Below are 24,498 nucleotides of genomic sequence, written 5' to 3'. Positions count from 1 at the left end.
TATAATTAATGTGTACATGTTTTGGGGGAAAAAGTTATTTTTTCAGATCTCATTGTAGATAGAAGAGGGCGCTTATAAGAGGACGCGGTTTTTTTGTAATCGTTGATATTCAACTCCGTAGTTTCAATTAGGTATATTCTGTATAGGGTGTTATTTTTAAATGGTGATTGCTTGAGGTGTTCACGGAAAAAACAAAACAGTTGTCTGTACTAAAAAAAAATAGTAGGATTGATTGTACATTATAATTGCTATAGGGATAGCTATAAGGTCAATCGGATTTATTAAAATATTACAGTCAAGTTATTATAGTTGTTCGAACTGAAATATGCTATTTTAACTACCTATATGTCTTAGTTAATTCTGACATTAAAAACTGCATTAACTATAAAATATAGTAAACAATACCATAACTATTAACTATATTTATGTAATAATAATAAGTAAATCATTTTAGTTATTTTACCTATTAGATAGTTATATTTACTATAATTTGTTTGACTATAATATTATAGTAATTGTTTTCCCCCGTGTGTGCGGTAGGTCATCATATTATTATGTCCCACTGTGCCGCAAAGAGTTATACAACTTAATATGCTTAGATCCGATTAAATTAAATGAAGTCTTATATGGCATGGCGATCTAGCGGCTAAACTAAGAACTACCTCCGTGGCAGACTAGGCACTATAATTTATAAATATTTACATTTTTAGAAAAAGGTTGTTTTTAACGACCTAAAGTTATGTAGAAATAATATTTGCAAGAACTTTAAAAGTTTTTGAAATAGTTAGTGTCTTACGTTAAAATTTAAAATTTAATATCGCATTGTCACATTGAACTAGTTATAAAGATATTTTATTTGTATAAAGCTTGACAATTTAATACAAAGTTCCTCGTGAGATTTTACATAATATACTAGTTAAAAAAAAAAAACCGTAAGTATACCTGGACAAAATACGTAAAATTTCCACAAGCCGCATTAGTTAATTTTACACAAGCCAGTTGACATATTTATTAATAATATTGTCAAATGAAAACCAAATATTATATGACACAAGTACATAACACTAAACACAAAATTTCACAATTTCAAGTTCGTTTACATAATAATATACAATTTACATATACATATTATTACAGCAGCATAGCCATAATTTCTAACATCATTTAGATGGGGTATACATTTTTTACAAGACATTCCCCCTGTTCGGGGTTGGAATTAGATTGCACTGACTTCAACTCGCGTCGTTATAGGTGAAAAAGGTGCCAGCGGAGGGCAGCAGTAACCGCTAATATACCTACATCGCGGTTATTACCACAGCGGATCGATGACACAGACTACGGAGCGACGTCGACCGGAGCGGAGTGATATAGCGAGGTTGAGTACATAATTGCGAAAAAGCCGAGTGAATATTATACAACTGATGCGGGGTGGATGCGCGAAGACCATCGACAAGACTGGCGGCGAAGAGCCGACCGTCGTACACGGTACATATAATTAAATACGCGCGGCAAACCTGCCCTAACTCGGTACAAACGCTCGACATGGCGGACGCAAACGAATGCAGACGGTTCGTACGGGCGCCGGCGAAAACGACGATATTATTAGAGTTTCCAGCTGGATACAAAACGAGCAACATTTACTTAGGACAAACGAGCATTACGGCGGACGTATACGAATTCAGACGGATATAGATTGTCCGAACGTCCGGGGTGAACACAACAGGTGTCCGGCCGGATACAAAATATGTGATAACGTGCGAAGTTTAATTGAACTTATATTACTCCAATAAAAGGTACCAGCGAAGGGCAGCAGTAACCCCTAATATACCTACATCGGTTATTACCACAGCGGATGGATGACACAGACTACGGAGCGACGTCGACCGGAGCGGAGTGATATAGCGAGGTCGAGTACCTACATCATTTCGGCGAAAAAGCCGAGTGAATATTATACGACTGACGCGGGGTAAATGCGCGAAGACCATCGACAAGACTGACGGCGAAGAGCCGACCGTCGTACACGGTACATATAATTAAATACGCGCGGCAAACCTGCCCTAACTCGGTACAAACGCTCGACATGGCGGACGCAAACGAATGCAGACGGTTCGTCCGGGCGCCGGCGAAAACGACGATATTATTAGAGTTTCCAGCTGGATACAAAACGAGCAACATTTACTTAGGACAAACGAGCATTACGGCGGACGTATACGAATTCAGACGGATATAGATTGTCCGAACGTCCGGGGCGAACACAACAGGTGTCCGGCCGGATACAAAATATGTGATAACGTGCGAAGTTTAATTGAACTTATATTACTCCAGTAAAAGGTGCCAGCGAAGGGCAGCAGTAACCGCTAATATACCTACATCAGTTGTTACCAGTTACCACAGCGGATCGATGACACAGACTACGGAGCGACGTCGACCGGAGCGGAGTGATATAGCGAGGTTGAGTACCTACATCATTGCGGCGAAAAAGCCGAGTGAATATTATACGACTGATGCGGGGTAAATGCGCGAAGACCATCGACAAGACTGGCGGCGAAGAGCCGACCGTCGTACACGGTACATATAATTAAATAAGCGCGGCAAACCTGCCCTAACTCGGTACAAACGCTCGACATGGCGGACGCAAACGGTTCGTCCGGGCGCCGGCGAAAACGACGATATTATCACAGTTTCCAGCTGGATACAAAACAAGCAACATTTACTTAGGACAAACGAGCATTACGGCGGACGTATACGAATTCAGACGGATATAGATTGTCCGAACGTCCGGGGTGAACACAACAGGTGTCCGGCCGGATACAAAATATGTGATAACGTGCGAAGTTTAATTGAACTTATATTACTCCAAAAAAAGTGCAGTACGAACGCTTTTACGGTGATGGGAGTCCGGTGTCCAATTACTTGTTATAAAACCGTATAAACTCATCTATTATATATATTATCCGTATATAACTCACTGCTATTTTACATTAAGACTCGAATTTTAAACCAACAAATAAAGTATTACAGTATAGATAAAAATTAGGTAGATAGAATTGAGAATTGCTAATGGTACATACCCTCTACAATAATAGATCGACGAATTCGGAAACCGCGGCTGTTCTCATCGGTCAGAAGCAAAATTTTTTCGGTCCCGTATATTTTTCTAAAGACAATTATTATTATTCATATATATCTACTTATAATATTATAACGAGGATTTCTGGTTATTACGATTTGTATTCTCTACCCAATTTATACTTTTAGGTGATCTTCATATACATAACATTTTACGTCTTGCAATAAATTTAACTATATACAGACGCACGTTTTTCCAATAAAAAAATAAAGGTTATCTTCGAATATTAATTACATTCAATACGACGATCGGTCATCGGACGACGTATTACTATTATAACGTTATGTTATTATTTAATATTATTTAAATAATATTGCTAGTGTTTAATAGTAATTATGTGGTTAGGTACAGCTTTTTATTTTTCTAAAAATTCATAAGTTATAACTATAGAAGATAAATTTCTATTCAGTTTAGTATTTTTTAACTGTGGCTGATTTATAAGTAGAATAGCTTAAACAGGAAGACTATGAGATGTAGCATAGACCTATTATTTAACTTATTTAGTTAATAGGTCTATGAGATTTAGGTATATCAATTATAATTTTACTTATCAGGTATATAATATATTAGTTGGAAGGGAACATCCACGGCCGGTATACGATATTCCGAAAGCCAGTAGTGGCCGCACTGTGCAATAGTGACCAGCGATAATTTCGTTCGGCCGTTATCAACAATAGATTTGTTGTGACGGTCGACGGGTGACGAGCACATTTTGAAGTCCTGCCGTACTTCTGCTCACATTTCTAAAATTAATACCCAAAGTTTCGAACGTCGTCACGTTCAGTAGTAAACATCGCCAATTTACAATAGTTGACGGAGTGAACCGTTGGAGTTGTGCTTCATGAGAACGTAGTACGATTGTCGAACTACGACGGTGATAATTAATTCCGTAAACACAACAACAGTAACTTCTCGCCGAGCGATATGCCTATATTCACAGGTGAGTAAAACGACTCATCGGGTCTGAAGTTCATGTTGTTTAATGAAATATATATATTTTTTTCGGGTTCAGTGAAGGTAAAATGGGGAAAAGAAGTATACCCAGACGTGGAGATAAACACGGATGAGCCGCCACTTGTTTTCAAGGCTCAACTGTTTGCCCTAACTGGTGTCAATCCCAACCGCCAGAAAGTAATGATGAAAGGTGGCACCCTTAAAGACGATGTATGGGGCAACATTCAGATAATTGAAGGCCAGAATATACTGATGATGGGTAGCAAGGACGAGGACGTACCCATAGAACCCACTGTTAAGCCAGTGTTTGTTGAAGACATGACCGAGACACAATTGGCTACAGTTGTAAGTCATTACTCTTTTAAATGTTTCAACATAATATATATATAATTTTGAAATGTTTCAATATAATATATTATAAAATTTCAATAATATAGACTGTTTAACTTAATTTACCTTTAGACCAATATGCCGGCGGGTCTTACCAATTTGGGCAACACTTGTTATTTGAATGCTACTGTTCAGTGCCTTAAGATTGTACCTGAATTACGACAAGCCCTGACCGATTTCAATGCAGCATGTAAGTATATGGAAAAATAATCTTATATTTATTTTTACACATGTACCTAATCTATTTCAGCATCTTCAACTCTATCTAATTTTGAACCGGCTGAGAAAATCACAATTGCAATGAGTGATTTATATCGTACGATGGAATCTAATCAAACGATTCCACCTCTTGTACTTGTACAAGTATTACATCAAGCATTCCCCAGATTTGCAGACAAAGTAGAGGGACATTATATGCAACAGGTAAATAAATTATTCATACTGTTGCATCATCTTGATTCTTAATCAATTATTTGAATTTCTTATTCAACTAGGTTGATAAAATATAAATATTTAATATAATTTTTCAAATATTTAGGATGCTAATGAATGTTGGGTAGAACTAATTCGTATGCTACAACAAAAGTTACCAGCGTTGAAAAATAAAAACAACGATAAGTCCATCACTAATTACAAGTAAAGTTATTTATTCTTTAAAACTAAAATACATTATTAAATACAATAATTTCAATGTTTTTAGATCTACAATAGATCAATTTTTTGGTGGTTCGTTTGATGTTGAATGGAAATGTGTAGAAAGTGATGCCGAAGAAGTAACTAAAACTACTGAGTCATTTCTACAATTAAGTTGTTTTATATCTCAAGATGTCAAGTATATGCATTCTGGTTTGAAAAATGTAAATATTATTATGGAAATTATTAAAATTATATTTTTTCTTAACATAAAAATCAAAATTATACAAATTTATTATTACGTAATCCCTGTTATAGAGAATGCAAGAACACATCACCAAACACTCTCCTATCCTTGGTAAAGATGCTGTTTTTACAAAGACAGTAAGTTTAAACAATATTAATTACTATTGCATATTTCAGTACTTAATATCAGTTTACTTCAATTTAGTCAAAAATCAATAGACTGCCAGCATACCTGACCATTCAATTTGTGCGATTCTTTTACAAAGAAAAAGATAAGATTAATGCAAAAATCTTAAAAGATATTAAATTTCCAATCGAATTTGATGCATTTGAATTGTGTACTCCAGAACTACAAGAGAAACTTGTGCCAGTTAGAAGCAAATTCAAGGTAAAACTAGTGCATTTCTCTTTGAATTGTTTAGCAGTGGTCGGGGCTCTGTTTTTTTGTGTAGCACTAACGCAGTTATTAGCAAGATAGTCATTTCAATTAATAATAAAAAGTAGCTTGCTATTACCACTTTTTTTAAATTGTAGCTTGCTAATTTCAAGCTTTAAAAATAAAGTGTGCTACTTTTTTTTTCTTAAATCAAATAGTGATAATAAAATATAAATATTTAATAGTCTTACAGGTTATTACACAGATTAGTTGAAATCTAGATTTCCTTTGTTGTGATGATTATGACCAAAGAATACACATCATCATAATTCCATATAATAATTATCAAGTGTTGTATTATGCATCATCTCGCATAGTTGCATTGTGAAAACTGCAGTTTCTAGTTACACAATTCCGAACATTGTGAAATTTAGAAGTGTATTTAATCAGTCAACACATTTTTATTATCTTCAAACAGATTGATAATTGTAATAGCCATGGACTGATTTTATAGAAAATAGACAGAACATTAGGTATAATAATGAGTCGGGGCGAAATTACATCAGCACTTGATTCAAAAAAAGGTATGATAACGTGTGCGAATAGAGCTGTTATGAGGATCTGGTGGTGGCTATGTATTGGCTGTCCCTGAAACAATGCCATTTCTCTCACTATTATGATAAAACTCATGCTATCTCTCCATTTGCCATGACCACGCCTCCTAATCCTCGGTAAAAATGTTCTGTCTATTTCTATAAGTCTATGAGTATAGCGCTTTAGTATTGTGCAACATTGCTTGTACTGTAGCAACAACCATGTTAATCGCTGCTACTAACCACTTAATGTTTATTGTTTTTGATAGTTGTTGACTGTTATTAACTAAACTAAAACGTAATTTAATTAATATTATTATTGCATTGCTTATAATAAAGGAGTTAGAAGACAAATTGGCTCATGAAGGTGTAAAGCCTAACGCAAAACAGTTGGCAGAATCAAAACTAGAAGAAAAACCCACAGCTCCATATTGGTTTGAAAACGGTATTAAGATAAACTAATTAATAATAATTGATGACAATGTTCCTTAACTGTTGCTTTAATTTTTTTGTATAGATTATGGTTCAAATAACTCTGGTTACTACTCCCTTCAGGCCGTCTTAACACACAAAGGTAGATCGAGCTCTAGTGGCCATTATGTTGGATGGGTACGACAGTCCCCAACATCTGAAAGATGGATCAAATGTGATGATGATACAGTAACACCAGTTACAACTGAAGATATCCTTAAACTTTCGGGGGGAGGTAATGAAATATATCTATTTTAGTAATATTTTTAACACTAATATTTTAATATATACTTTTGACAGGTGATTGGCATTGTGCGTATGTTCTTCTTTATGGTCCAAAACTCCTACCACTGGAAAATTCATCTGTATCTAGCTGATCCTGTCAACAATTAGTTTTCTTCTATCCAAAAATAAAAATAAAAGAGAAAGTAAAATATTTCTTGTGAAAATTGTATTTTAAAAAAAAAGTTTATAAAGGAATATAATATATTATGGAAGATTATAAATAAACATACACAATATTGTCAAAATAATTTATTTAAAATACAGTTTTTTTTATATTGATAGTTTATGTTGTTATGAAAATTAATTGTTATTATCATAGTCATAATTTATTTCATAACTTAAGAAATAGTCTGCACATAAGGTTAGTAAACATAAAATTAAATAAAAAAATATGTAAGGAATAGAATACTTTGTTCACAATTAACAACCCTATTTGGAATATAAATTCTTGCAATACAGTTTCTTGGCCTCGAAACTTAAATATTCTTAAAACTTAATTCGGTGAAGATAATTTACATCTGAAAACAAATAGAATAATTTTAACACATAGTACTGTATAATATTACAACTAGAAGTTTCTCAACGTCAATAAACAATATTCATTATGAATTTATTGACATTTTATAATAGTGAAAATAACTATAAAATATCATAAATACAAATAGTACAATTTTACCAGCCATATAATTAATTATATGTATATATTGTTTAATTAAATGTTTTGATGGAGTTGACATTCTGGTACTGGTGTTATGTAACTTAAATACCAGATCCATTATTCCATTCTCTGTTCTTGGGTTGGTGACTTTCGATAGTTAAACAAACGTTACAAGTCTCAAGTAATTAAATATAATTGTTAACAGTGGCGTGGTGAACATTTATAAACCATGATGCACAACATATAATTTAGTACCTACCTACTCTTTATCCTCTTGAAATAATATATAGTATATACAGTAGGAATCACTTTAATGAGCATTGCTTAGAATGAGATTCTGCTTACAACAAGCAAAACATTAGGTCCCGGCATGAGCCCATATGATTGCATGATAAAATATACGTTTTCAACGAGTATGGTTATTACGGGTTATCGGCTATAACGAGTTAAATACATTGAATTATAAATAAATGTTTGGTGGCCGGTCGTTATTTTTTTCCTATTATATACATATTTAGGTCAACCTGCTCGTTATATTTTATTTATTTATTTGTTGATATATATATTTTAAAGCACAACAGGTATTGGAAAAATCTCAGGTGAGCCATCAGCAGTTAATACTGAATTGTGTTATGATTGGCTCACTAACCTTTGGCCATCCCTCAAAGGCGGTTATAGTGATGATTGACCGGTTATAACGAATATAAGAAGCTATCTGCTCGTTATATTTTATTTATTTGTTGATATATACATTTTAAAGCACAACAGGTATTGGCAAAATCTCAGGTGAGACATGAGCAGTTATTACTGAATTATGTTCTGATTGGCTCACTAACCTTTGGCCATCCCTCAGTCTGTTACTGTGATGATTGACCGGTTATATTTATAAGAAGCTACCGGTTACAGGGAGAAGAACTAGCTGGCCCTTGAAACTCGTAAGCGATTTCTACTGTATTATAATTATTATGTGACTATAAATATTTTAGTTTTAGTTTTATGTTATTGGTTACCATAATGTACCCCCCCCCCAAAAAAAAAAATTTTCCACCATTTCACCAAGGCGTCATAAAACTATATTCACCACGCCAAAAATTATCGAAGACGCTAATAGTTGTTTAAAAATGAAACCTTTCACACACACAAAAAAGAAACAAATTATTTCTTAGTTTATATCTGACTTCTTTCATAAAATAAATATACATTTTTTTACTTCCATAAAAAAATTAATAATTATAAAATAATTCAACTGCAGGTTTATGAATTTTTTTATGAAAATTGATTGTATGAAATGTACTGCATTTTATAGTTAAACAATTTATCGGCAGTAAAAATTTAAATAGAACAATTGACAAGGTACCTTTTTTTATGTGCATGCAGAGATTCTTGTCCACTATCTTCTTCACTAGAATTTCCATCACTAGAACTGCTTGAACTACTAGAACTACTTGAACAACTTGAACTATCCGATGCAAGACCCGTATTGTTCTTTAAGTCAACAGAGTCTGCTACTATTGCTAAATCAGGTTCTTTGTTTTTCAACACTTTATACCACTTACGTGATAATTTTGGTCGACCTCTAACTGTTTTGTGCCATACTACAGGAAAATTAGTACGGCTACAAAAATTTTGAGTTACTGCAATAGTAGTATCCAAGTTGAGTACTACGTGCCACCATCCACCAGGTACATACACAGTTTCACCGGGGCCTTGAAGTATCTCTATCTAAAAATAAAAAAAAATTGTTTTGATACAACAAAAAAATATTTTTAATATTTCAGGTACACAAATATGTACTAACAAATTATAAATATATTTTTAAAATAGGTTATTGTTTGTTAAATGTAGATATCAATGTTAAGATTAAAGAATTAAAACTAACTGGTGAGCAATCCTTAGGCCAAGTCGGCAACTGGGTACGAGGATAGATGATTTTAAACCAAGTGATAGCTTCATCACGTTGTTTACCACCCTCAGCCGAAGTGACTTTGAGCAGTTCTTTAGGAGTATGAGTAGGAAACAGACACCATCTAATTGAACATTCCATAATTAACATGCTAATTATAAAAATAAAAATAATTCAACAAACTTTACCTTTTGTGTCCAGTAATTAATGAATTCCAGGCACTGGTACCTAATGGATCTATGTGAATTCCGGTCCCTGATCTAGAAGGACCCATGACAAACCATCTATATGGAGGCCTTTTCTTTTCACCTGCATATTTAAATAAGTCATCTTGAAAGTATAAGGGTATGTCATAATCATCCAACAATTTTTTTCTTCGATGATGCTGTATTCAAAATGTAAATACAAATATTAAGTTTTATTGAATAATGATAGGTAAATGACAAATTAACAAATTCAATGTGTCTCGGTTAAAATAATTGTCAGATAGTTGATTTTTATACTTTATAATAATTTTGCTAGAATATTAGATTTGTTTAGATGTTTATTTTAAGGTCTTTTAACAGAAGACAATTGTGACAACTGTTTTTTCCCATAATTATAAAGAACATATTAAAGTGGTATACTCTATTCAGAATAACCTTGCCCCCTTTCGCGTTTTCAACTGTGCCACTGGAAGGGTCTGACCCCCTGGTGAAAGTCAGCGACCACTGACGACCAATCACAGAGCATCTGACTCTCGTCAGGGGGGTCGGACCCATCAGTTACTCAGACCTCAGTTGAGAAAGCGGGCAAGCTTATTCTGAATAGAGTATAGTATTTGTTGGTAAGGACGAGACTGGTTTTTATCATTTTCTTTACGAACACAATTATAATAAGTGTATTTTCCTTGAACTATCAAATTTACTATACAGTTATGTTAATCGAAAACATAATTAAACTAAAGAACTTACATCACCATAACTACTGTCAAATATATACAAAGGGCTATCATCTTTATTATTATTCATGTAATGAACAAAATATTTCATTTTCATCTTAACACTATATCCTTGATTGTCTTCTCCACATTTAAATCTTTGGTTACGGTATTTTTTTCCTATTCTCTAATTGAAAAAAAAAAAAAAAAATTAAAACTATTGCACTAAAAACAAATCCAATATTATAAAATACTTCTATTGTCCATTTATAAGAAGCTCTCCAATTATTTTGTAGTCCTCTTATCACAACTGGTTTATAGGGTCGCTCGTATTTTTCCACAAATACTTCGGGACTCACAATTTCCACATCAATGCGATCTACATTATCATGTACTTTTGTAAAAGGCTTAAAATTGTCAGCATAACCATGGGCATGCCATGCATATTTATCACTCAGTTCTAAAAAAATATATTGCAAATCGTTAATATCATTGTTAATCTAAGACTTTGATTTAACTATCAATGTTCCCATTGATTTGATAAACAGCGGTTTTCTTTTGCTGTTTTAAAATTTTGGTTGATTACGTAATTGAATTCAAACAAATACAATAGGTTCATTTTAATTTTAAACTTTGATAGTATTTATTGGTTAATAAAAAAACAACTAAAATTATTATTATTATTTCAAGACAAAAAAGTGATGAGTTTATTCACCAACAAGTAAAAATAATAAAATAATAGTTATTTGAGAGAACTAATTCAAACTAAATAAATTTGAAATGAACAAGCAATATTGTAGTTAAAAAAAGATAAATTTGTATTAGATACCAATGTTTTATCATATTATACATAGTTGATAATTTCTTGAAAATATAAATTTGTTTACAAAAAAAATAGCAGTGAAGTGTTAAACTGAAACTTTTTATAATAAGGCTATAATACATTTTCCAAATAATAACAACACATATATAATTATAGTTAATTCTCAAATCCTCAATACCTGGTCTAGCTTTATTCTTAGCCTCTTGAATCCTCTTCCTTGTTCTAGATTCCGAGCTATTTGAAGAATCACTCATTATGTACTAATATTTGATTTTTTGCTGTTCAAAATTGTTTTCTTTGAAATGCACCAAAAATAGTCGGTAGTAAAAATAATTCTAACAATAACTTGAGCTCCTGACTGGTTCACGTTACAAAAATGTAATTATATCAGGAACAAAATAAATTGTTACTAAAAAGTAAAAATTATCATTCAGATCGTGTCTTATATATAAATAACATTGTAATGGTTATGGTAATATTGGTGTTACATATTAAAAAAAATTAAAATCTGTACATTTTAACTCCTGAGTATAAATTATTAAATTGAGTATCTGAGTTATCTACTTTTAATTTGAAATAAAAACATAACCTTATATATTTTTAGGACTTACCTTATCCACGGCCTTATCGGATCCGACCACCAAATCAAACTTAACGGCTTCAAAGAGATTACATTGATAATAACCGTGAAATAAGATAACACAATTTACTTTCAACCACTGAACCGCGATTATTGAACATGATTTTACACAAAATCATTCCGAACCTGCAGTCAACAACTTGAACATTTTGTTTTTTTCAGAGTACTACCACTTTTAACTTAGTGTAAGTCATAAACATGAAATATATAAACTCGTGTTATATACTTTAAAAGTGCTCAATTTATAAAAAAAAAAAGTGATCTTGTTTCAATTTTAGTCCTAAAATGTCTGATGAAGAAAATGATCGTTTTGAAGAAGAACAAAGTTTGTTAACTGACAATTTTGAAACTATACCGCATACACCAAGTGCTTGGGAACAAGATATATACGATGTTGATGAAGATCCAGACCCCCATGGTAAGAATATTGACAATAATGTTTGATGTGATGAGTCTTGAGTCTGTATATTAATTTGAAAAATGGTAGGTGTATACATATTCACACTTGTACGATTCTTTATTGCAATAGATGATTAATTTTTCTTTTGTAAATGTTTGCTGTTTACTTAATTGTGATGTCAAATGAAATGTAAATTATACAATTTGAACTAAAACTTATTTAGTGCCACGAAAGCAGTATTAAAAATAAATCATATTATGTGTCAAATCAAATAAGTTAATATATTTATTAAATTTATATTATTACTTTTATGCTATAATATAACTATTTACGTTTATATATAATTAGCTAGCCCAGAAAGGGAAATTTTATGGGCTGCTGAACAAGGTGAATTGGATTTGGTGAAATCTTTGGTGTCAAAACATTCTCACTTGGTTCATATCCATGATAGAGATGGTTATACAGCTTTACACAGAGCATGTTATAGTAATCATCTATCAATTGTTGAGGTATACTTAAGATAAATCTGTTAAATTTATCAAACTCACTTTATTTACCTATACATATAGTTTTTATTAGAGAATCACGCAAATCCAAATGCTCGGACAGCTGATCAATGGACACCATTGCATTCTGCTTGTAAATGGAATAATGTGGAATGTGCTGAAAAATTAATAGAAGCCGGGACTGACATAAATGCTTTAACTAATGGCGGTAAATGTTTAATTACAAATATTAAAATATGAATTTATACAAATCTATTTTTTATTACATTATATTTTTATAGGAATAACACCTCTACATTTAGTAGCAGAGTTGGCTGATTCGCATAGTCTCATTGAACTATTATTGTCTCAACCTGGTATTCAGTCTAACATAAAACTACCAAACGGTACAGGCGATACACCAAAAGATATTACTGGTCGGAAGAGCACGAATGATCGACTTTTTGAATATTCTGAGCCGTGTTTCAATTACATATGAATTGAACAATAATTATTCAGACCAAAGACTAATACAAGGCCCACATGATGCTACTAGTACTTTTTTACTGGGGTGTGTACTAATCGAATTGATGGACTGTGTGTATGAAACATTGTCATTAGGTTTTAACTTCTCTAAAACTTTTGCACTGACAAAATCCCAACACCAAAGATGTCCACAAGTTGATCCACTTATTATTATGCTATCGTTATGAAATACACAGTTTTCAATAAAATAATCACCGACTGTATGACCTGTGTACCTGTTAAACATAAATTGAAATACATACTAATAATATCATGTGAAAATGTTGCAGAAAACAGTTAAAATCTAGAACAAAATGTCATACTCATTCAATAATTCTCCTTTTTGTCTGTCCATTAACTTTAATGTACTGTCTGTACAGCTAACTAAAGTGCACATATTGTCTTGTGTTGAACTGATACATGAAATTGGCTCTACAAGCATAATGACGATTTAATATGCATGGTTACAATTTGTAATATAAATTATAAAGATAATATTAATTACTTACTTCCAATAAAATCAGCATCCAAATTTCCCATTCTTATGTCGTAAGTTCTTAAAAAACAATCTAATGAACCCGTTAGAATTTGATGGCCTATCACTAAAACTTTAGTAATACTGTCTTTAGCTTCTTTCAAAACCTATAATTGTATATAAACAAATGTACAATAGTTAAAATATGGACTTTTTAACAATTTTTAATACTTTATTTATTTTATTTTCTAATTTTATATTCAATTACTGAATATAATGCATTATATATTTTTAATTTGTACTATTTTAATGTTATGTACAAATACAACAAATATTTTCTTATAATTTTGTAGAAATTGGAAATAGATTTGTTGAAATTAATGTTAGTTCTTATTATGTTGGTTTTTGATGTAATTTTTAAAATTATACCTAAATAAAATAACTGATTTATAAAACAATTTTATCAATTTTTTTTATTAGATTAAAATAATAAGCTATTAATTTAATTACCTACTTCAGGTGTAAATGTGTAATAAAAAAGTTAACAGTTTAAAAAATAACATACAATTAACAGCAAAAAAATAATAAAATAAAGACAACTGGTTATATATATATTACTTGTATTGGGCTATTGTTACGACTTCTAGTATCCCAACAACAAACGGTGTTGTCATTTGATCCCGACACCACGACTGATGAATCTTCATTATACTCAACACAATTCACAGCAGCAGCATGCTGTCGTAATCTGCGTTTTACTCTCCCATCTGACACATCCCATAATACAACTGATTTGTCAGCTCCACATGATGCCAATTCACTTGGAAAAAAAAGTTTATAATATGTATTTGGTTTCGTAAATGAGCACAAACATATTTATCGAAATGATATATAAATTTACGTACCTGCTATCACATGAACCACATGCATCCATTACACAGTCTCCATGGCCAGCGTAGGTTTTCAAACATAATTCCTTGAATGGATTCCAGAGTTTAATTTTCTTGTCACTACCACAAGTAAGGCAATATTCACCATCCACTATAAATACAAAACGACAGTCAGTTACACAAAATCTAGCACATAGTTTCAATAATAATTAATAAATAATTTACTTTACCATTAAATCTGACAGAGCGTATTGCTCCTTGGTCACATTTTATATTCGATACACATTTCAAATCCATTTTGAAAGTTTTTGAAATTTACATTAGTGAAACTACTGAAATTGAAATGAATAACTAAAACACGGAAACTTCGACAACCGATCAAATTGGTTTGTATTTTGTAAACACAACAGAATTTTTACCGGTCGACAGACTGAGGTCCAGAACCACATAAGTTGATAACTAGGTTATCACTTATCAAAAGTAGATAACAATATTATTATTATTGTTATTTGTTTGTTGTGGTTGCTACAACCACGGAACAGATAGAATACAACTACCTCGACTCGAGGTCCTCCAGAAACGACTGCTACGATTTATAATATACCTTAAAGTCCAAATTGATTACTTTTAAGTAGGGTAGACGGGTAGTTCAAACCACGGACGCACCATGCTTCGAACCGGTGCAACTCGATTTTTACCTGAAACTTGCACTTTTTACCTTTTTATATTTGAGAAAACATAAAACGATTGCATATTTTTGACTATTTTTCTTTTTATATTTGTAATTTATTTGTACTGCAGACTGCAGAGTACCCATAATGTATTACTTATTGGTTATTTTTTATTACTCTATAACGGAGTTACATAATGGATAAATAAAACCAACGTCCATATTAAAAATACTGCTCTAACTTGATTTTTCTAAGAGTTTCCTTTTTAAACAACCAATAGTGAAGTAGGTAAATATTACAAAATCGCCAAACAACACAAGAATAAAAAAAAAAAGGTGAGCAAGTGGGTGTCGCTCTGCTGTACCTACAGTAGGTTACAAGTGGATCATTGTAATGGATGGTGTAAAATTTGAACTCAATATAATATCATTGTATAAGAAAAACGATTCCGAGCGAAGACGGTCAGTCAGCCTATGATATTACTAAGTAGTTGATAATATTATTGTGAGCAAAGTAGTTTATATAAAACATAATATTTAAATGGAACCTTGTTTTAAATTATCAATCCTTAGCTATAAAAGTTGAACATTTTATACATTTTTAGCTACAAAATAATTATTAAATTTGATAAATTTTGTCAACATTTGAACTTTAAAAGCTTATCAAAAAAATGTACAGACAGCATGAGGTCCGCGATCTACCTGCGGTATATTGCCTACCCGTTAATATACTGCTGCGAATCAGAATTTTTATTCCGGGCAAAGGAAAAGTTAAGATGAATTTTGAAGACCATACACCACCTACGTGAAACTGGCACTACAAAGTTGGCTCAATAATCTAAAACCATTCCAACAAAACAAACTCTATACTCGGACTTGTTGGAATTTGTTGGAAGCTACATTAAAAGTTATGCAATTTCAAAGTTTGTAGTGCCAACTACATGACCAGCACTACATATACAAAAAAAAAAAAACATTAAAACTCTACCGACAATACTCATATAACATTGTTGGAATTTGTTGGAACGTATTTCAAAAGTTATTCATGTTCAAAGTTTGTAGTGCCAACTTCACAACCAGCACTACAAATGAAAATAAAACGCTAAAAACAGATCCAAAAATATACTAATACAGTTTTGAGACGTTGTTGGACTTTTGTTAGACATCGACAAAAAAAATTTTCTGAATTTAAACAGTGTTAAGTAGTAAAGTTTGGTTCATATAAAAAATGATATCCCAATTAAAAATTTTTAACTATCGTTATTATCGTTAATATTGAGATCTGGTGCCCAACAACATAAAAACATAGTCCGACAAACTTGTTAACACATCGTAGAAGAAGAAAAAATACTCCAACAACTTTCCTACATTTTTAAATCACCATTTTCTTCTAGCAGTTCTAGCACTACATTTTTCGTTTTTTTCACATAATATTCATATTAAAAATTTGTAACCGTCGTTATATTGAGTTCTACTGTCCAACAGCTTTAAAATGTGGTCCAACAAACTTTTTTAGACATCATAGAACAAGAAAAATTACACCAACAACTTTCCTAAGTTTTCAAATCACCATTTTCTTCTAGCACCAAATTTTTCGTTTTTTCACCTATTATTCATGTTGAAAAATGTTTAAGTGTCGTTTTATTGAGTTCTGGTGTCCAACAACTTTAAAACGTGGTCCAACAAACTTGTTTACACATTGTAGAAGAAGAAAAAATACTCCAACAATTTTTAAAATTATTTAATCCATAATTTTCGCTATAGCACTACATGATTCATTTTACACCTAAGTTGTGTGTTTTTCATATGATAGGATTGGAGCGTGACGTTATGACGGAGACAAAATATGACAATGACAAATAAGTATATGATAATTAAATCTAAAAAAAATACTTATGGTAACTTTTTCTAATTATTGCGCAATAATTCCAAGTAAATTTCTGATAATGTGGATAATTTTACAATAATTAATTCTGTGTATATAATATTGTTGGTAAATACTCTATGGTCATTAACATTTTACCTTACTTTGGCTTTATTAATTTATCAACTCTTACAGAATTATCAGATATTATATTACACATAGGTAGGTACTCGGTAAATCTTCTACGACCACGAAAGCGGTTCTTAAACTTTTGGTCAACATGGACCCTCGATGGAAGACTTTTAAAAATCGCGGACCTCCTACCAATTTTCTTTCGAATACCTATACCTACCTTTTTTTACGAAATATCTCATGTTATCATAACTAATATTTTAATACTTATTTTTATTACAAATTAATTATCAAGTAAGTGCATACCTTCATATTTATAATTGTTTTTCTTATACATAATTTTTCATAAAAATGTAGTATTTTAATTTTAGATAGAACCGCCGCTGACCACAGCTTAAGAACCACTGGTCTACGTATCTTCGGCGATATAAATATTCAGTACACACCTAAAATATTGTTTTTTTTCACTTATCGATCAATTCACCTCTTCAACAAAATATGTAACTAGGTGTGTAGAAATGTGTTTTTTTTTAATTGCAATTTTTATTTGTTTATAATATGTTTAAAAATGTATCAGTATATTAGTTTATATATAGTTCTGAATTTTTTAACTTATTATTGTGTACACAACAGGAATCGTCGTCATCATCAACATAATCGACAGCGTCAGACCTCTTGTGGATCGATGGACGGATCAACGCAGTACCTACCTAATTTTACGTAAATATAATGTGGGTGTACTACTGTACTGCAAGTGTTCTTTCAACAACAACGAAAACAATAGTTTTTATTATTATTGTTTTAGATTCTGAGCGTAGCAACAATTGATTTTACAATTATGTGTGCAATGTGCATGGTGCATGACAATATTTTGCACTAACTATACTTTCACGAGGCCAAAACCTTCAATATAATATTTTATTGAGGTTTGGTTCGTATCAAAAAAGTTGTTGGTTAATATTCTTCATAGATCCCACATGACCATTGACCACGATCATGTTCAACGATCTTTATTCTGTTGTAATAAATAAAATCGTACCTATTGTTTAATACAAAAAATAAGAAATAACATTTTACTGTATAAAAATAATAATTTTATCACTGAATATATTATAATATATAGCAATAATAAATTATAATATAATAACAATTTTATTATATAAATTATAATAATAATTTGAATACATGTAATAAATAATATCAAGTATAAAAATAATATCATTGTCAAACACCGTGGTTTATAATTTTGAAAAAAAATGACCCAAAAACACAAGAGGTGTGAGATGAATGATAATTCAATAATATCATAAATGATATATATTATACTTAACGAGTGCTTTACAATTTTGAAACATTTATGCCGAAAAATAAATAAGTAACACAAAAGATAATTGCTCAATGTTGGAAAAAAAAACAGAAATAATAATTTAAACAAAAAAAAAAGTGCTCTAAGTGGCAGAATAAATTACAATGAATGTATAAACAATATAATTGTAAAAAAAAAAAAGGCATCAGTCAAGACGAGGCGAAGTGGGGGATACGTGATGGCGAGTGTGTGGTGGTGCAGATGTTAATGGTTGAACAGTGTATGGCCACTGGTCACCTCTACATCGTTCTTGCGGCCGGTCCTGCGGGGAGACGAGAGTCGCGGGCGCGTTTGCCCGGGGACGCGAAGACGACCGTGGAAGCGGGCGGAACCCGACCACGACGGTTGCGAGAGCAACGATGACGGTTGGCGACGATTGGCTATAGGGCGCGATGTTGTGCGCTAGACGGTACTGCACAGGTGCCGAAGACGACGATGGCGACGGCGACGACGGTGACCTAAGCTCATCGGAGCTAGCGACGAAGACTATAATATTATTATATGGGTGCTGCGGAACCGGCGGCGACTCGGTACGCGTTGCGACTCGGCCGGCGGGACCACTCAGACCAATGGGCGAAAAAGGGAGAGGATCTAGGCGGACAGCACCGCCTGTCCTGGAAACTCTCCGAAGTTTTCGACCTAGCCTGGCATCCCGTCGGCGCCGTGTCTGCAGCCGCATCCGAAGTCCTCGCCGTGGAGTCGCGCACCGCCAAATCCTGAAACTTTTCGTTCCCGCGGATCTGGCACTGCTGATGTCCGCGTTCCTAGCCACCATACAATAATAATTATAGTCCGTCCATCACTCACCCGACGTGTGCTCTGCGGTTTCCGTCGCCACCGTCGCGAGTCGTCTTCGTGCAGTTCACGCTGCAGTAGTCACCGTCAGTGGTACCTTCGGGACGGCGTCGTTGTCCGCGCCGGTACAGCTAGCAGCCAGCTTCGTCGTCGTGTCGTCGTCGTCGTCGTCGCTCTCGGACCGTAAATATATCAACGACCGCGCGATGCAACATTCTCTTGATTCATAAATAAATTATCGTCAACTGGTAAAAACGGTTCACTATATTATAAAATATGTAATAAAATAATATCATCACATTGTAATATTGTATCGTGTACGATATGTCGATATGAGTAGAAAGATTAATATTTATTGTTGAGACATCCGAATCGCTGCGAACGCTTGATAGATAATACGATTTCTTAAAATAACTCACCAAAACGATAGTATTTATTTATTAGATATTATGAGCCCTATCAAAGATGAGGATAAGGTGCGAATTTAAATGCACTAAAAACTATCAAAAAATGCCTTTTCAACGAGATGGTCGCAGGTGTGTGATGTTAGCGAAAAAATTCGAGCACTGATTTCCGCTATAATACCATTAAATAAAGTGCTCAATCAGTGCTATTCAGCCGTAGCGTTTTCGAAATGAGTGCTATATACCCGGTAAAAAGTTACAAAGTGGTTTACCCTTCTCCACGACTTCACGTAACGGGTTCAACATCGGCACCAAAATCAGCTATAGCACCAACATTTTGTGATGACAGTAGTGTTATTCGGTACCGTTTTCAAAATTAAATTAATTACTTTAACATTTTTTTTTATAGGGATTCAACTACGCAACCGATAGGGAACAATGGTTCAACTTTTAACATTTTTAACATCTTTACCTAGACTATAAACTAACAATAATACAAAAACTAAATGCCTAACTTACCAAACACGCACAATAAACAAACAGTATACTGGAATGAATGCGGTCGCGATTTATCTCCAACAGCAGACCAATATTAGTGAGTTGTTAATTTTTTTGAGTAATGACCAGTGGATATTTTAAGAAATTATCACTGGGCGACATAAAAACAAAAAATCCACGCTGACTATCAAAATCAACATATTACGAGCTAATAAAAAACTTTTCAGTAGGTATTAAATATTATAGAAAACATTACCTATATCTAATAATACCATCAAAACTCACAACACATAAATAATTACAAATAATTTATGAGTTAGGCAAATTAATTCTTATTAATTACAAAAAAATGGAATCAATATTGTCAATGACATACAATATACATAATATAGGAGTATAATAAATAACACTATAAAAATAGATATAAGAATTAAAATTATATTATTTTTTTAAACTTTTTCAAAGAACTTTTGTTACTTTTAACTAACTTAAATAAAGATAGTTACATTTTTTTCCATGTTATTTAGTAACTTATGTCTTATGAGTTACTTTATTTTATTGTCACGTTAAGTTAATTTTATTCCTAAACCACAGATCAAAATATATTACATTTTGTAAAAATGAATTTAAAAAAAAAAAATTAATAACAATCCACAATATTAAATATTATATTGATTACCTAATAAATAATAGTTTGTAATAATAGTTATTATATTGAATATTCACAGAAATTAACAGAACATTATAATTATATTACACCAATACTATTTTTACTAGTATTTATAACCAATGGTAATTTATTAAGTTATACGTATCATATTATCAAAGTATATATATTTCATTTAGTATTTTCGTATTTTGTAATATATTATAATTATTGAAAATAGGTAAACTGTATTTAGTTTAAGTCCAAGCATAAAATATTAGATTTTAAATTATTTTATATTTACCGTAAGTCGTCCTGTTGTCGTAATATCGTATGACGTATTACCTTGAAGACTTAAACGTTTAAACTGTTTAAAGGTTCAAAGTGAAATAATTATTATTTAGCTAATAGCTTGTAGGAACAAGGACTAAAATAAAATCAAAAACAATCAATTTGTAGATATTTGCCGGGACTACCTACGACCAGATAAAACATGTCGCATTGTCGCGTGCCACGTGAAATAAATCACTTTTTTGGATTATATTATTCTATGGATAAGTACTGCCTACGGTAAACGGTCACATGGATTTTCTATTCTCAATAATTATTTGTCAAACGAAATGATATACGTCATAAATAAATAACAAGTTTAGTCGATGTCTAACAAAAGTCCAACAACGTCTCATAACTGTATTAGTGTATTTTTGGATATTGGAATCCCATATTATATGCCTACATGGTTAAATGGTAATATAAGGTATAACCCGTGTATTGTTGAACAATTTTACATGTAAGTTGATCTCAGATGAAAAATTCCATTTTAAAATGTATAACCAACTTTATTATATACAAAAAATGATAAAAAAAAATCCTTTTATTAAAGTCTTCTACATAAACCATTTTTCTATCAATACAAACGTCGTTATAAAATAAAAAATCACAACAGAATATACATAATTAACATTTTAATAATATTATAATTTTTAACTGGAAATAATATTAATGGAATTTATATTTATCTAAGTACTAAACTTGTACAATATAAGTAAATGATTTATTATATATTATATCATAGTGTATAAACATACCTACTAAATAATATTTATACTTTATAGCCTATAGGTATAAAAACTGTTTGATCCAAATAACATTCATACCATATTTGTAAACACTACAACAATATAATAATGTGTATAAGGTACCAGTTACGTAAGTTACGTTAAAATAATCATAAAATACACATATTTATTGAATTTCTTATGATATAATTTAATATACGAATACTGCAGTTGTAATATAATTCATATTATTACTGTGCACTTCGCTGTTTTTTATGACAGAACCAATTAACAGTTAACTCTTTAATTTAGTTTTCTACCTCTAAAACCAAGGCTGGGCAATTTTATCATTATTTTTTGACGTGAAAACGAAATAGACTGAAATAGTGAAATATAATTAAATTAAAAACAAAATAAATTAACTTAACTTACTTTTTAAAATGAAAAATTAATTCGTTAATTTCACGTTAGCTAAAAAATAAATTTAGTAAGTTAACAGTTAAGTTAATGAAAAGCCAAAAGTAACATGTTAAGTTAAAAATTAAAAATTAAATTAACTTTTTAACTCGTTAATGCCCAGCCTTGTCTAAAACTATTTTCTGTTTGCTTAAATAACAACAGCATAACCATAATACATATTTTAATAATTAAAGAATATTATAAAAAAAAAAACAAAAACATATATCGTACCTACTTCATATTATATTGTCCCTACACGAAATCTCTTACACAACATGCTTACATGCATTACGGAAATTTTAAAGTGAATAATCCAAATTTGACATTTTAATATCTATCATTAATCGTTATTATTATTTATCATTTATGACTAGTTTAACACATGAATTAGGTACTAAATATACAAATATTATGTATTTAATTGTATGTATATAGTGTGTGGTAGACAATTACGGTAGTACAATTTTAAGCTTAAACTTTCCGGTTGATATTCTATTAAGACCGTAACACATGATTGAAAAACATCCTTAGAATATACCTAAGACAATGTATAGGATTTATTTACCTTTACAAATGATTTTTTGTTGCCTTTTTAACGTCGATAAAACTAATAAACAAAATGTTTTGGTGGAAAATATTATGATTCTGTTTACATAATATATACCTCTGTCCTTTAAATACACAGTATGTATCTTATATGTCATTGTACGCGGGGGTTTTTAACGATTATGGATCGATGACATAGAATTTCGTTAAAATGAAAAAATACGTATTTCTTTATTTTTAACGGGCAATTTTTTTTATAACAATTTCGAAATTTTTCAACACGCACTTGCACCAATAGCAAAATTAACTTTATTTTTTCAAAGGGTAACTACTGTATTTTTTAATGGATTCTGTTAAAGCTTTGTTTTCTGAAAATTTTTATAGTCAAATCATCAATTTTGGTTCGCTAGTTTATTAACGTTCAATAAAGTTGATTTTGCTATTGGTACACCTGCGTGTTTAAAATTTAAAAATTGTTATAAAAAAATTGCCTGTTAAAAATAAAGGAACACGTCTATTTTCGTTTTAACGAAATTCTATGTCATCGATCCATATAATTATTTAAAAAAACCACGAGTACAATGACATAAGATACACCCTGTATAAGGCATTTACTATTTATACTAGGAAATTTTTAGTTTAAATAATATTCTAGAATTAACATTTAAAAATTTTTAACAGTAAAGAAGAACTCAAAAATATTATGTTGTAGTCGATTCTAAGAATAGAAACTTATATTGTATATTCAATTATTTTGAGCAACTTATGGAGATGTTAATAGATTTATAATTAATTAAAAATTATATATTTACTTTTTAACTATAAAATTATTTATAGAAATGTAATAGGTTATATAAATAATTAATTTTATCGATAAACTTACAGATCAAAATGTTTGTGAAATTTATTAAACTTCAATTTTGATTTGTTTAATAAGAGGTATAAAACTTATTGGGTATTAAAGTAAAAAATATTATATTTTGAGTCTTACAATAATAAATAAAAGTACAAAATGTAGGAATTGAAAAAATTGTTTTAGTCAAATACAAATAAATTAATGTTGCGTTGTATTTATAACTAAATTGACTAGACATCTATTTGGAATGAAGTCTCTTGTGTAAGTCTTCTAGGCGATCTTCGTTGATGAGATGATATTTTTGGGCGGCGTTCATATTCATTTCCCTCGTTTTGTCGCATTGGTCTAGAGTCTGAAAACCTAGCCGGAGGATTTAAACGCTCACTAAAACCCAAAACGTGTATTATA

At 31.3% G+C, this 24,498-nt stretch overlaps 5 protein-coding genes across 9 annotated transcripts in view; 2 read left to right on the top strand and 3 right to left on the bottom strand.

Annotated features, from left to right (window-relative positions):
• Window positions 1-3,798: 3,798 nt before the first annotated feature.
• Window positions 3,799-7,359, top strand: LOC132948332 (ubiquitin carboxyl-terminal hydrolase 14). Its single transcript, XM_061018756.1, has 11 exons — window positions 3,799-4,070; window positions 4,143-4,429; window positions 4,547-4,664; window positions 4,725-4,897; window positions 5,013-5,110; window positions 5,175-5,331; window positions 5,426-5,491; window positions 5,559-5,741; window positions 6,662-6,767; window positions 6,840-7,028; window positions 7,094-7,359. The coding sequence occupies exons 1-11, from the start codon at window positions 4,055-4,057 to the stop codon at window positions 7,168-7,170; spliced, it is 1,470 nt and encodes a 489-aa protein (XP_060874739.1). The 5' UTR covers window positions 3,799-4,054; the 3' UTR covers window positions 7,171-7,359.
• On the bottom strand, window positions 7,313-12,130 carry LOC132948333 (bifunctional arginine demethylase and lysyl-hydroxylase PSR). The gene is made up of 8 exons (XM_061018757.1): window positions 11,993-12,130; window positions 11,560-11,790; window positions 10,813-11,018; window positions 10,593-10,745; window positions 9,828-10,024; window positions 9,616-9,763; window positions 9,094-9,458; window positions 7,313-7,596 (listed from the first exon to the last, which is right to left on the bottom strand). The coding sequence occupies exons 2-8, from the start codon at window positions 11,633-11,635 to the stop codon at window positions 7,572-7,574; spliced, it is 1,170 nt and encodes a 389-aa protein (XP_060874740.1). The 5' UTR covers window positions 11,636-11,790; window positions 11,993-12,130; the 3' UTR covers window positions 7,313-7,571.
• Window positions 12,092-13,655, top strand: LOC132948335 (ankyrin repeat domain-containing protein 49-like). Of its 2 annotated transcripts, none has more exons than XM_061018759.1 (5): window positions 12,092-12,206; window positions 12,300-12,439; window positions 12,770-12,930; window positions 12,991-13,135; window positions 13,209-13,655. In XM_061018759.1, exons 2-5 carry the CDS (start codon window positions 12,307-12,309, stop codon window positions 13,403-13,405), a joined length of 636 nt encoding a protein of 211 aa, XP_060874742.1. In that variant the 5' UTR covers window positions 12,092-12,206; window positions 12,300-12,306; the 3' UTR covers window positions 13,406-13,655. The 2 variants fall into 2 exon arrangements, with proteins under 2 accessions (XP_060874742.1, XP_060874743.1); XM_061018760.1 differs by having other exon boundaries at window positions 12,104-12,206; window positions 12,280-12,439.
• LOC132948334 (WD repeat domain-containing protein 83) lies at window positions 13,418-15,249 on the bottom strand. The gene is made up of 6 exons (XM_061018758.1): window positions 15,027-15,249; window positions 14,812-14,947; window positions 14,525-14,726; window positions 13,941-14,073; window positions 13,755-13,863; window positions 13,418-13,667 (listed from the first exon to the last, which is right to left on the bottom strand). Exons 1-6 carry the CDS (start codon window positions 15,091-15,093, stop codon window positions 13,418-13,420), a joined length of 897 nt encoding a protein of 298 aa, XP_060874741.1. The 5' UTR covers window positions 15,094-15,249.
• Window positions 15,250-21,997: 6,748 nt separating this feature from the next.
• The window catches only part of LOC132948461 (cell adhesion molecule Dscam2), a 78,219-nt gene continuing 75,718 nt past the window's right edge, over window positions 21,998-24,498 (bottom strand). For 3 of the 4 annotated variants that reach the window (XM_061018913.1, XM_061018914.1, XM_061018912.1), the window contains one exon: window positions 21,999-24,474. In XM_061018913.1, coding sequence (XP_060874896.1) covers window positions 24,321-24,474 — 154 coding nt within the window. In that variant the 3' untranslated portion in view covers window positions 21,999-24,320. Of the gene's footprint in view, window positions 24,475-24,498 lie in introns of all 4 variants that reach the window. The other variant, XM_061018916.1, reaches the window with a different exon arrangement.

Source organism: Metopolophium dirhodum, chromosome 7 (genome assembly GCF_019925205.1).
Source record: "Metopolophium dirhodum isolate CAU chromosome 7, ASM1992520v1, whole genome shotgun sequence".
In the NCBI taxonomy this organism is placed as follows: Eukaryota; Metazoa; Arthropoda; class Insecta; order Hemiptera; family Aphididae; genus Metopolophium; species Metopolophium dirhodum.
This window is presented reverse-complemented; position numbering and strand designations above follow the sequence as displayed.

Excerpts from the sequence above, each read along its gene's own strand:
- LOC132948332 (XM_061018756.1), top strand. Across the intron at positions 5,332-5,425 it reads TGCATTCTGGTTTGAAAAAT|AGAATGCAAGAACACATCAC; the intron begins GTAAATATTATT and ends TCCCTGTTATAG. Across the intron at positions 5,742-6,661 it reads CAGTTAGAAGCAAATTCAAG|GAGTTAGAAGACAAATTGGC; the intron begins GTAAAACTAGTG and ends CTTATAATAAAG.
- LOC132948333 (XM_061018757.1), bottom strand. The coding sequence starts at position 11,635 with ATGAGTGATTCTTCAAATAGCTCGGAATCTAGAACAAGGAAGAGGATT. Across the intron at positions 11,019-11,559 it reads TAAGAATAAAGCTAGACCAG|AACTGAGTGATAAATATGCA; the intron begins GTATTGAGGATT and ends ATATTTTTTTAG. Across the intron at positions 10,025-10,592 it reads TTGACAGTAGTTATGGTGAT|CATCATCGAAGAAAAAAATT; the intron begins GTAAGTTCTTTA and ends TTTTGAATACAG.
- LOC132948335 (XM_061018759.1), top strand. The coding sequence starts at position 12,307 with ATGTCTGATGAAGAAAATGATCGTTTTGAAGAAGAACAAAGTTTGTTA. Across the intron at positions 12,440-12,769 it reads TGAAGATCCAGACCCCCATG|CTAGCCCAGAAAGGGAAATT; the intron begins GTAAGAATATTG and ends ATATATAATTAG. Across the intron at positions 12,931-12,990 it reads ATCATCTATCAATTGTTGAG|TTTTTATTAGAGAATCACGC; the intron begins GTATACTTAAGA and ends CTATACATATAG.
- LOC132948334 (XM_061018758.1), bottom strand. The coding sequence starts at position 15,093 with ATGGATTTGAAATGTGTATCGAATATAAAATGTGACCAAGGAGCAATA. Across the intron at positions 14,948-15,026 it reads ACGCTCTGTCAGATTTAATG|TGGATGGTGAATATTGCCTT; the intron begins GTAAAGTAAATT and ends TTGTATTTATAG. Across the intron at positions 14,727-14,811 it reads TGTGGTTCATGTGATAGCAG|TGAATTGGCATCATGTGGAG; the intron begins GTACGTAAATTT and ends TTTTTTTCCAAG.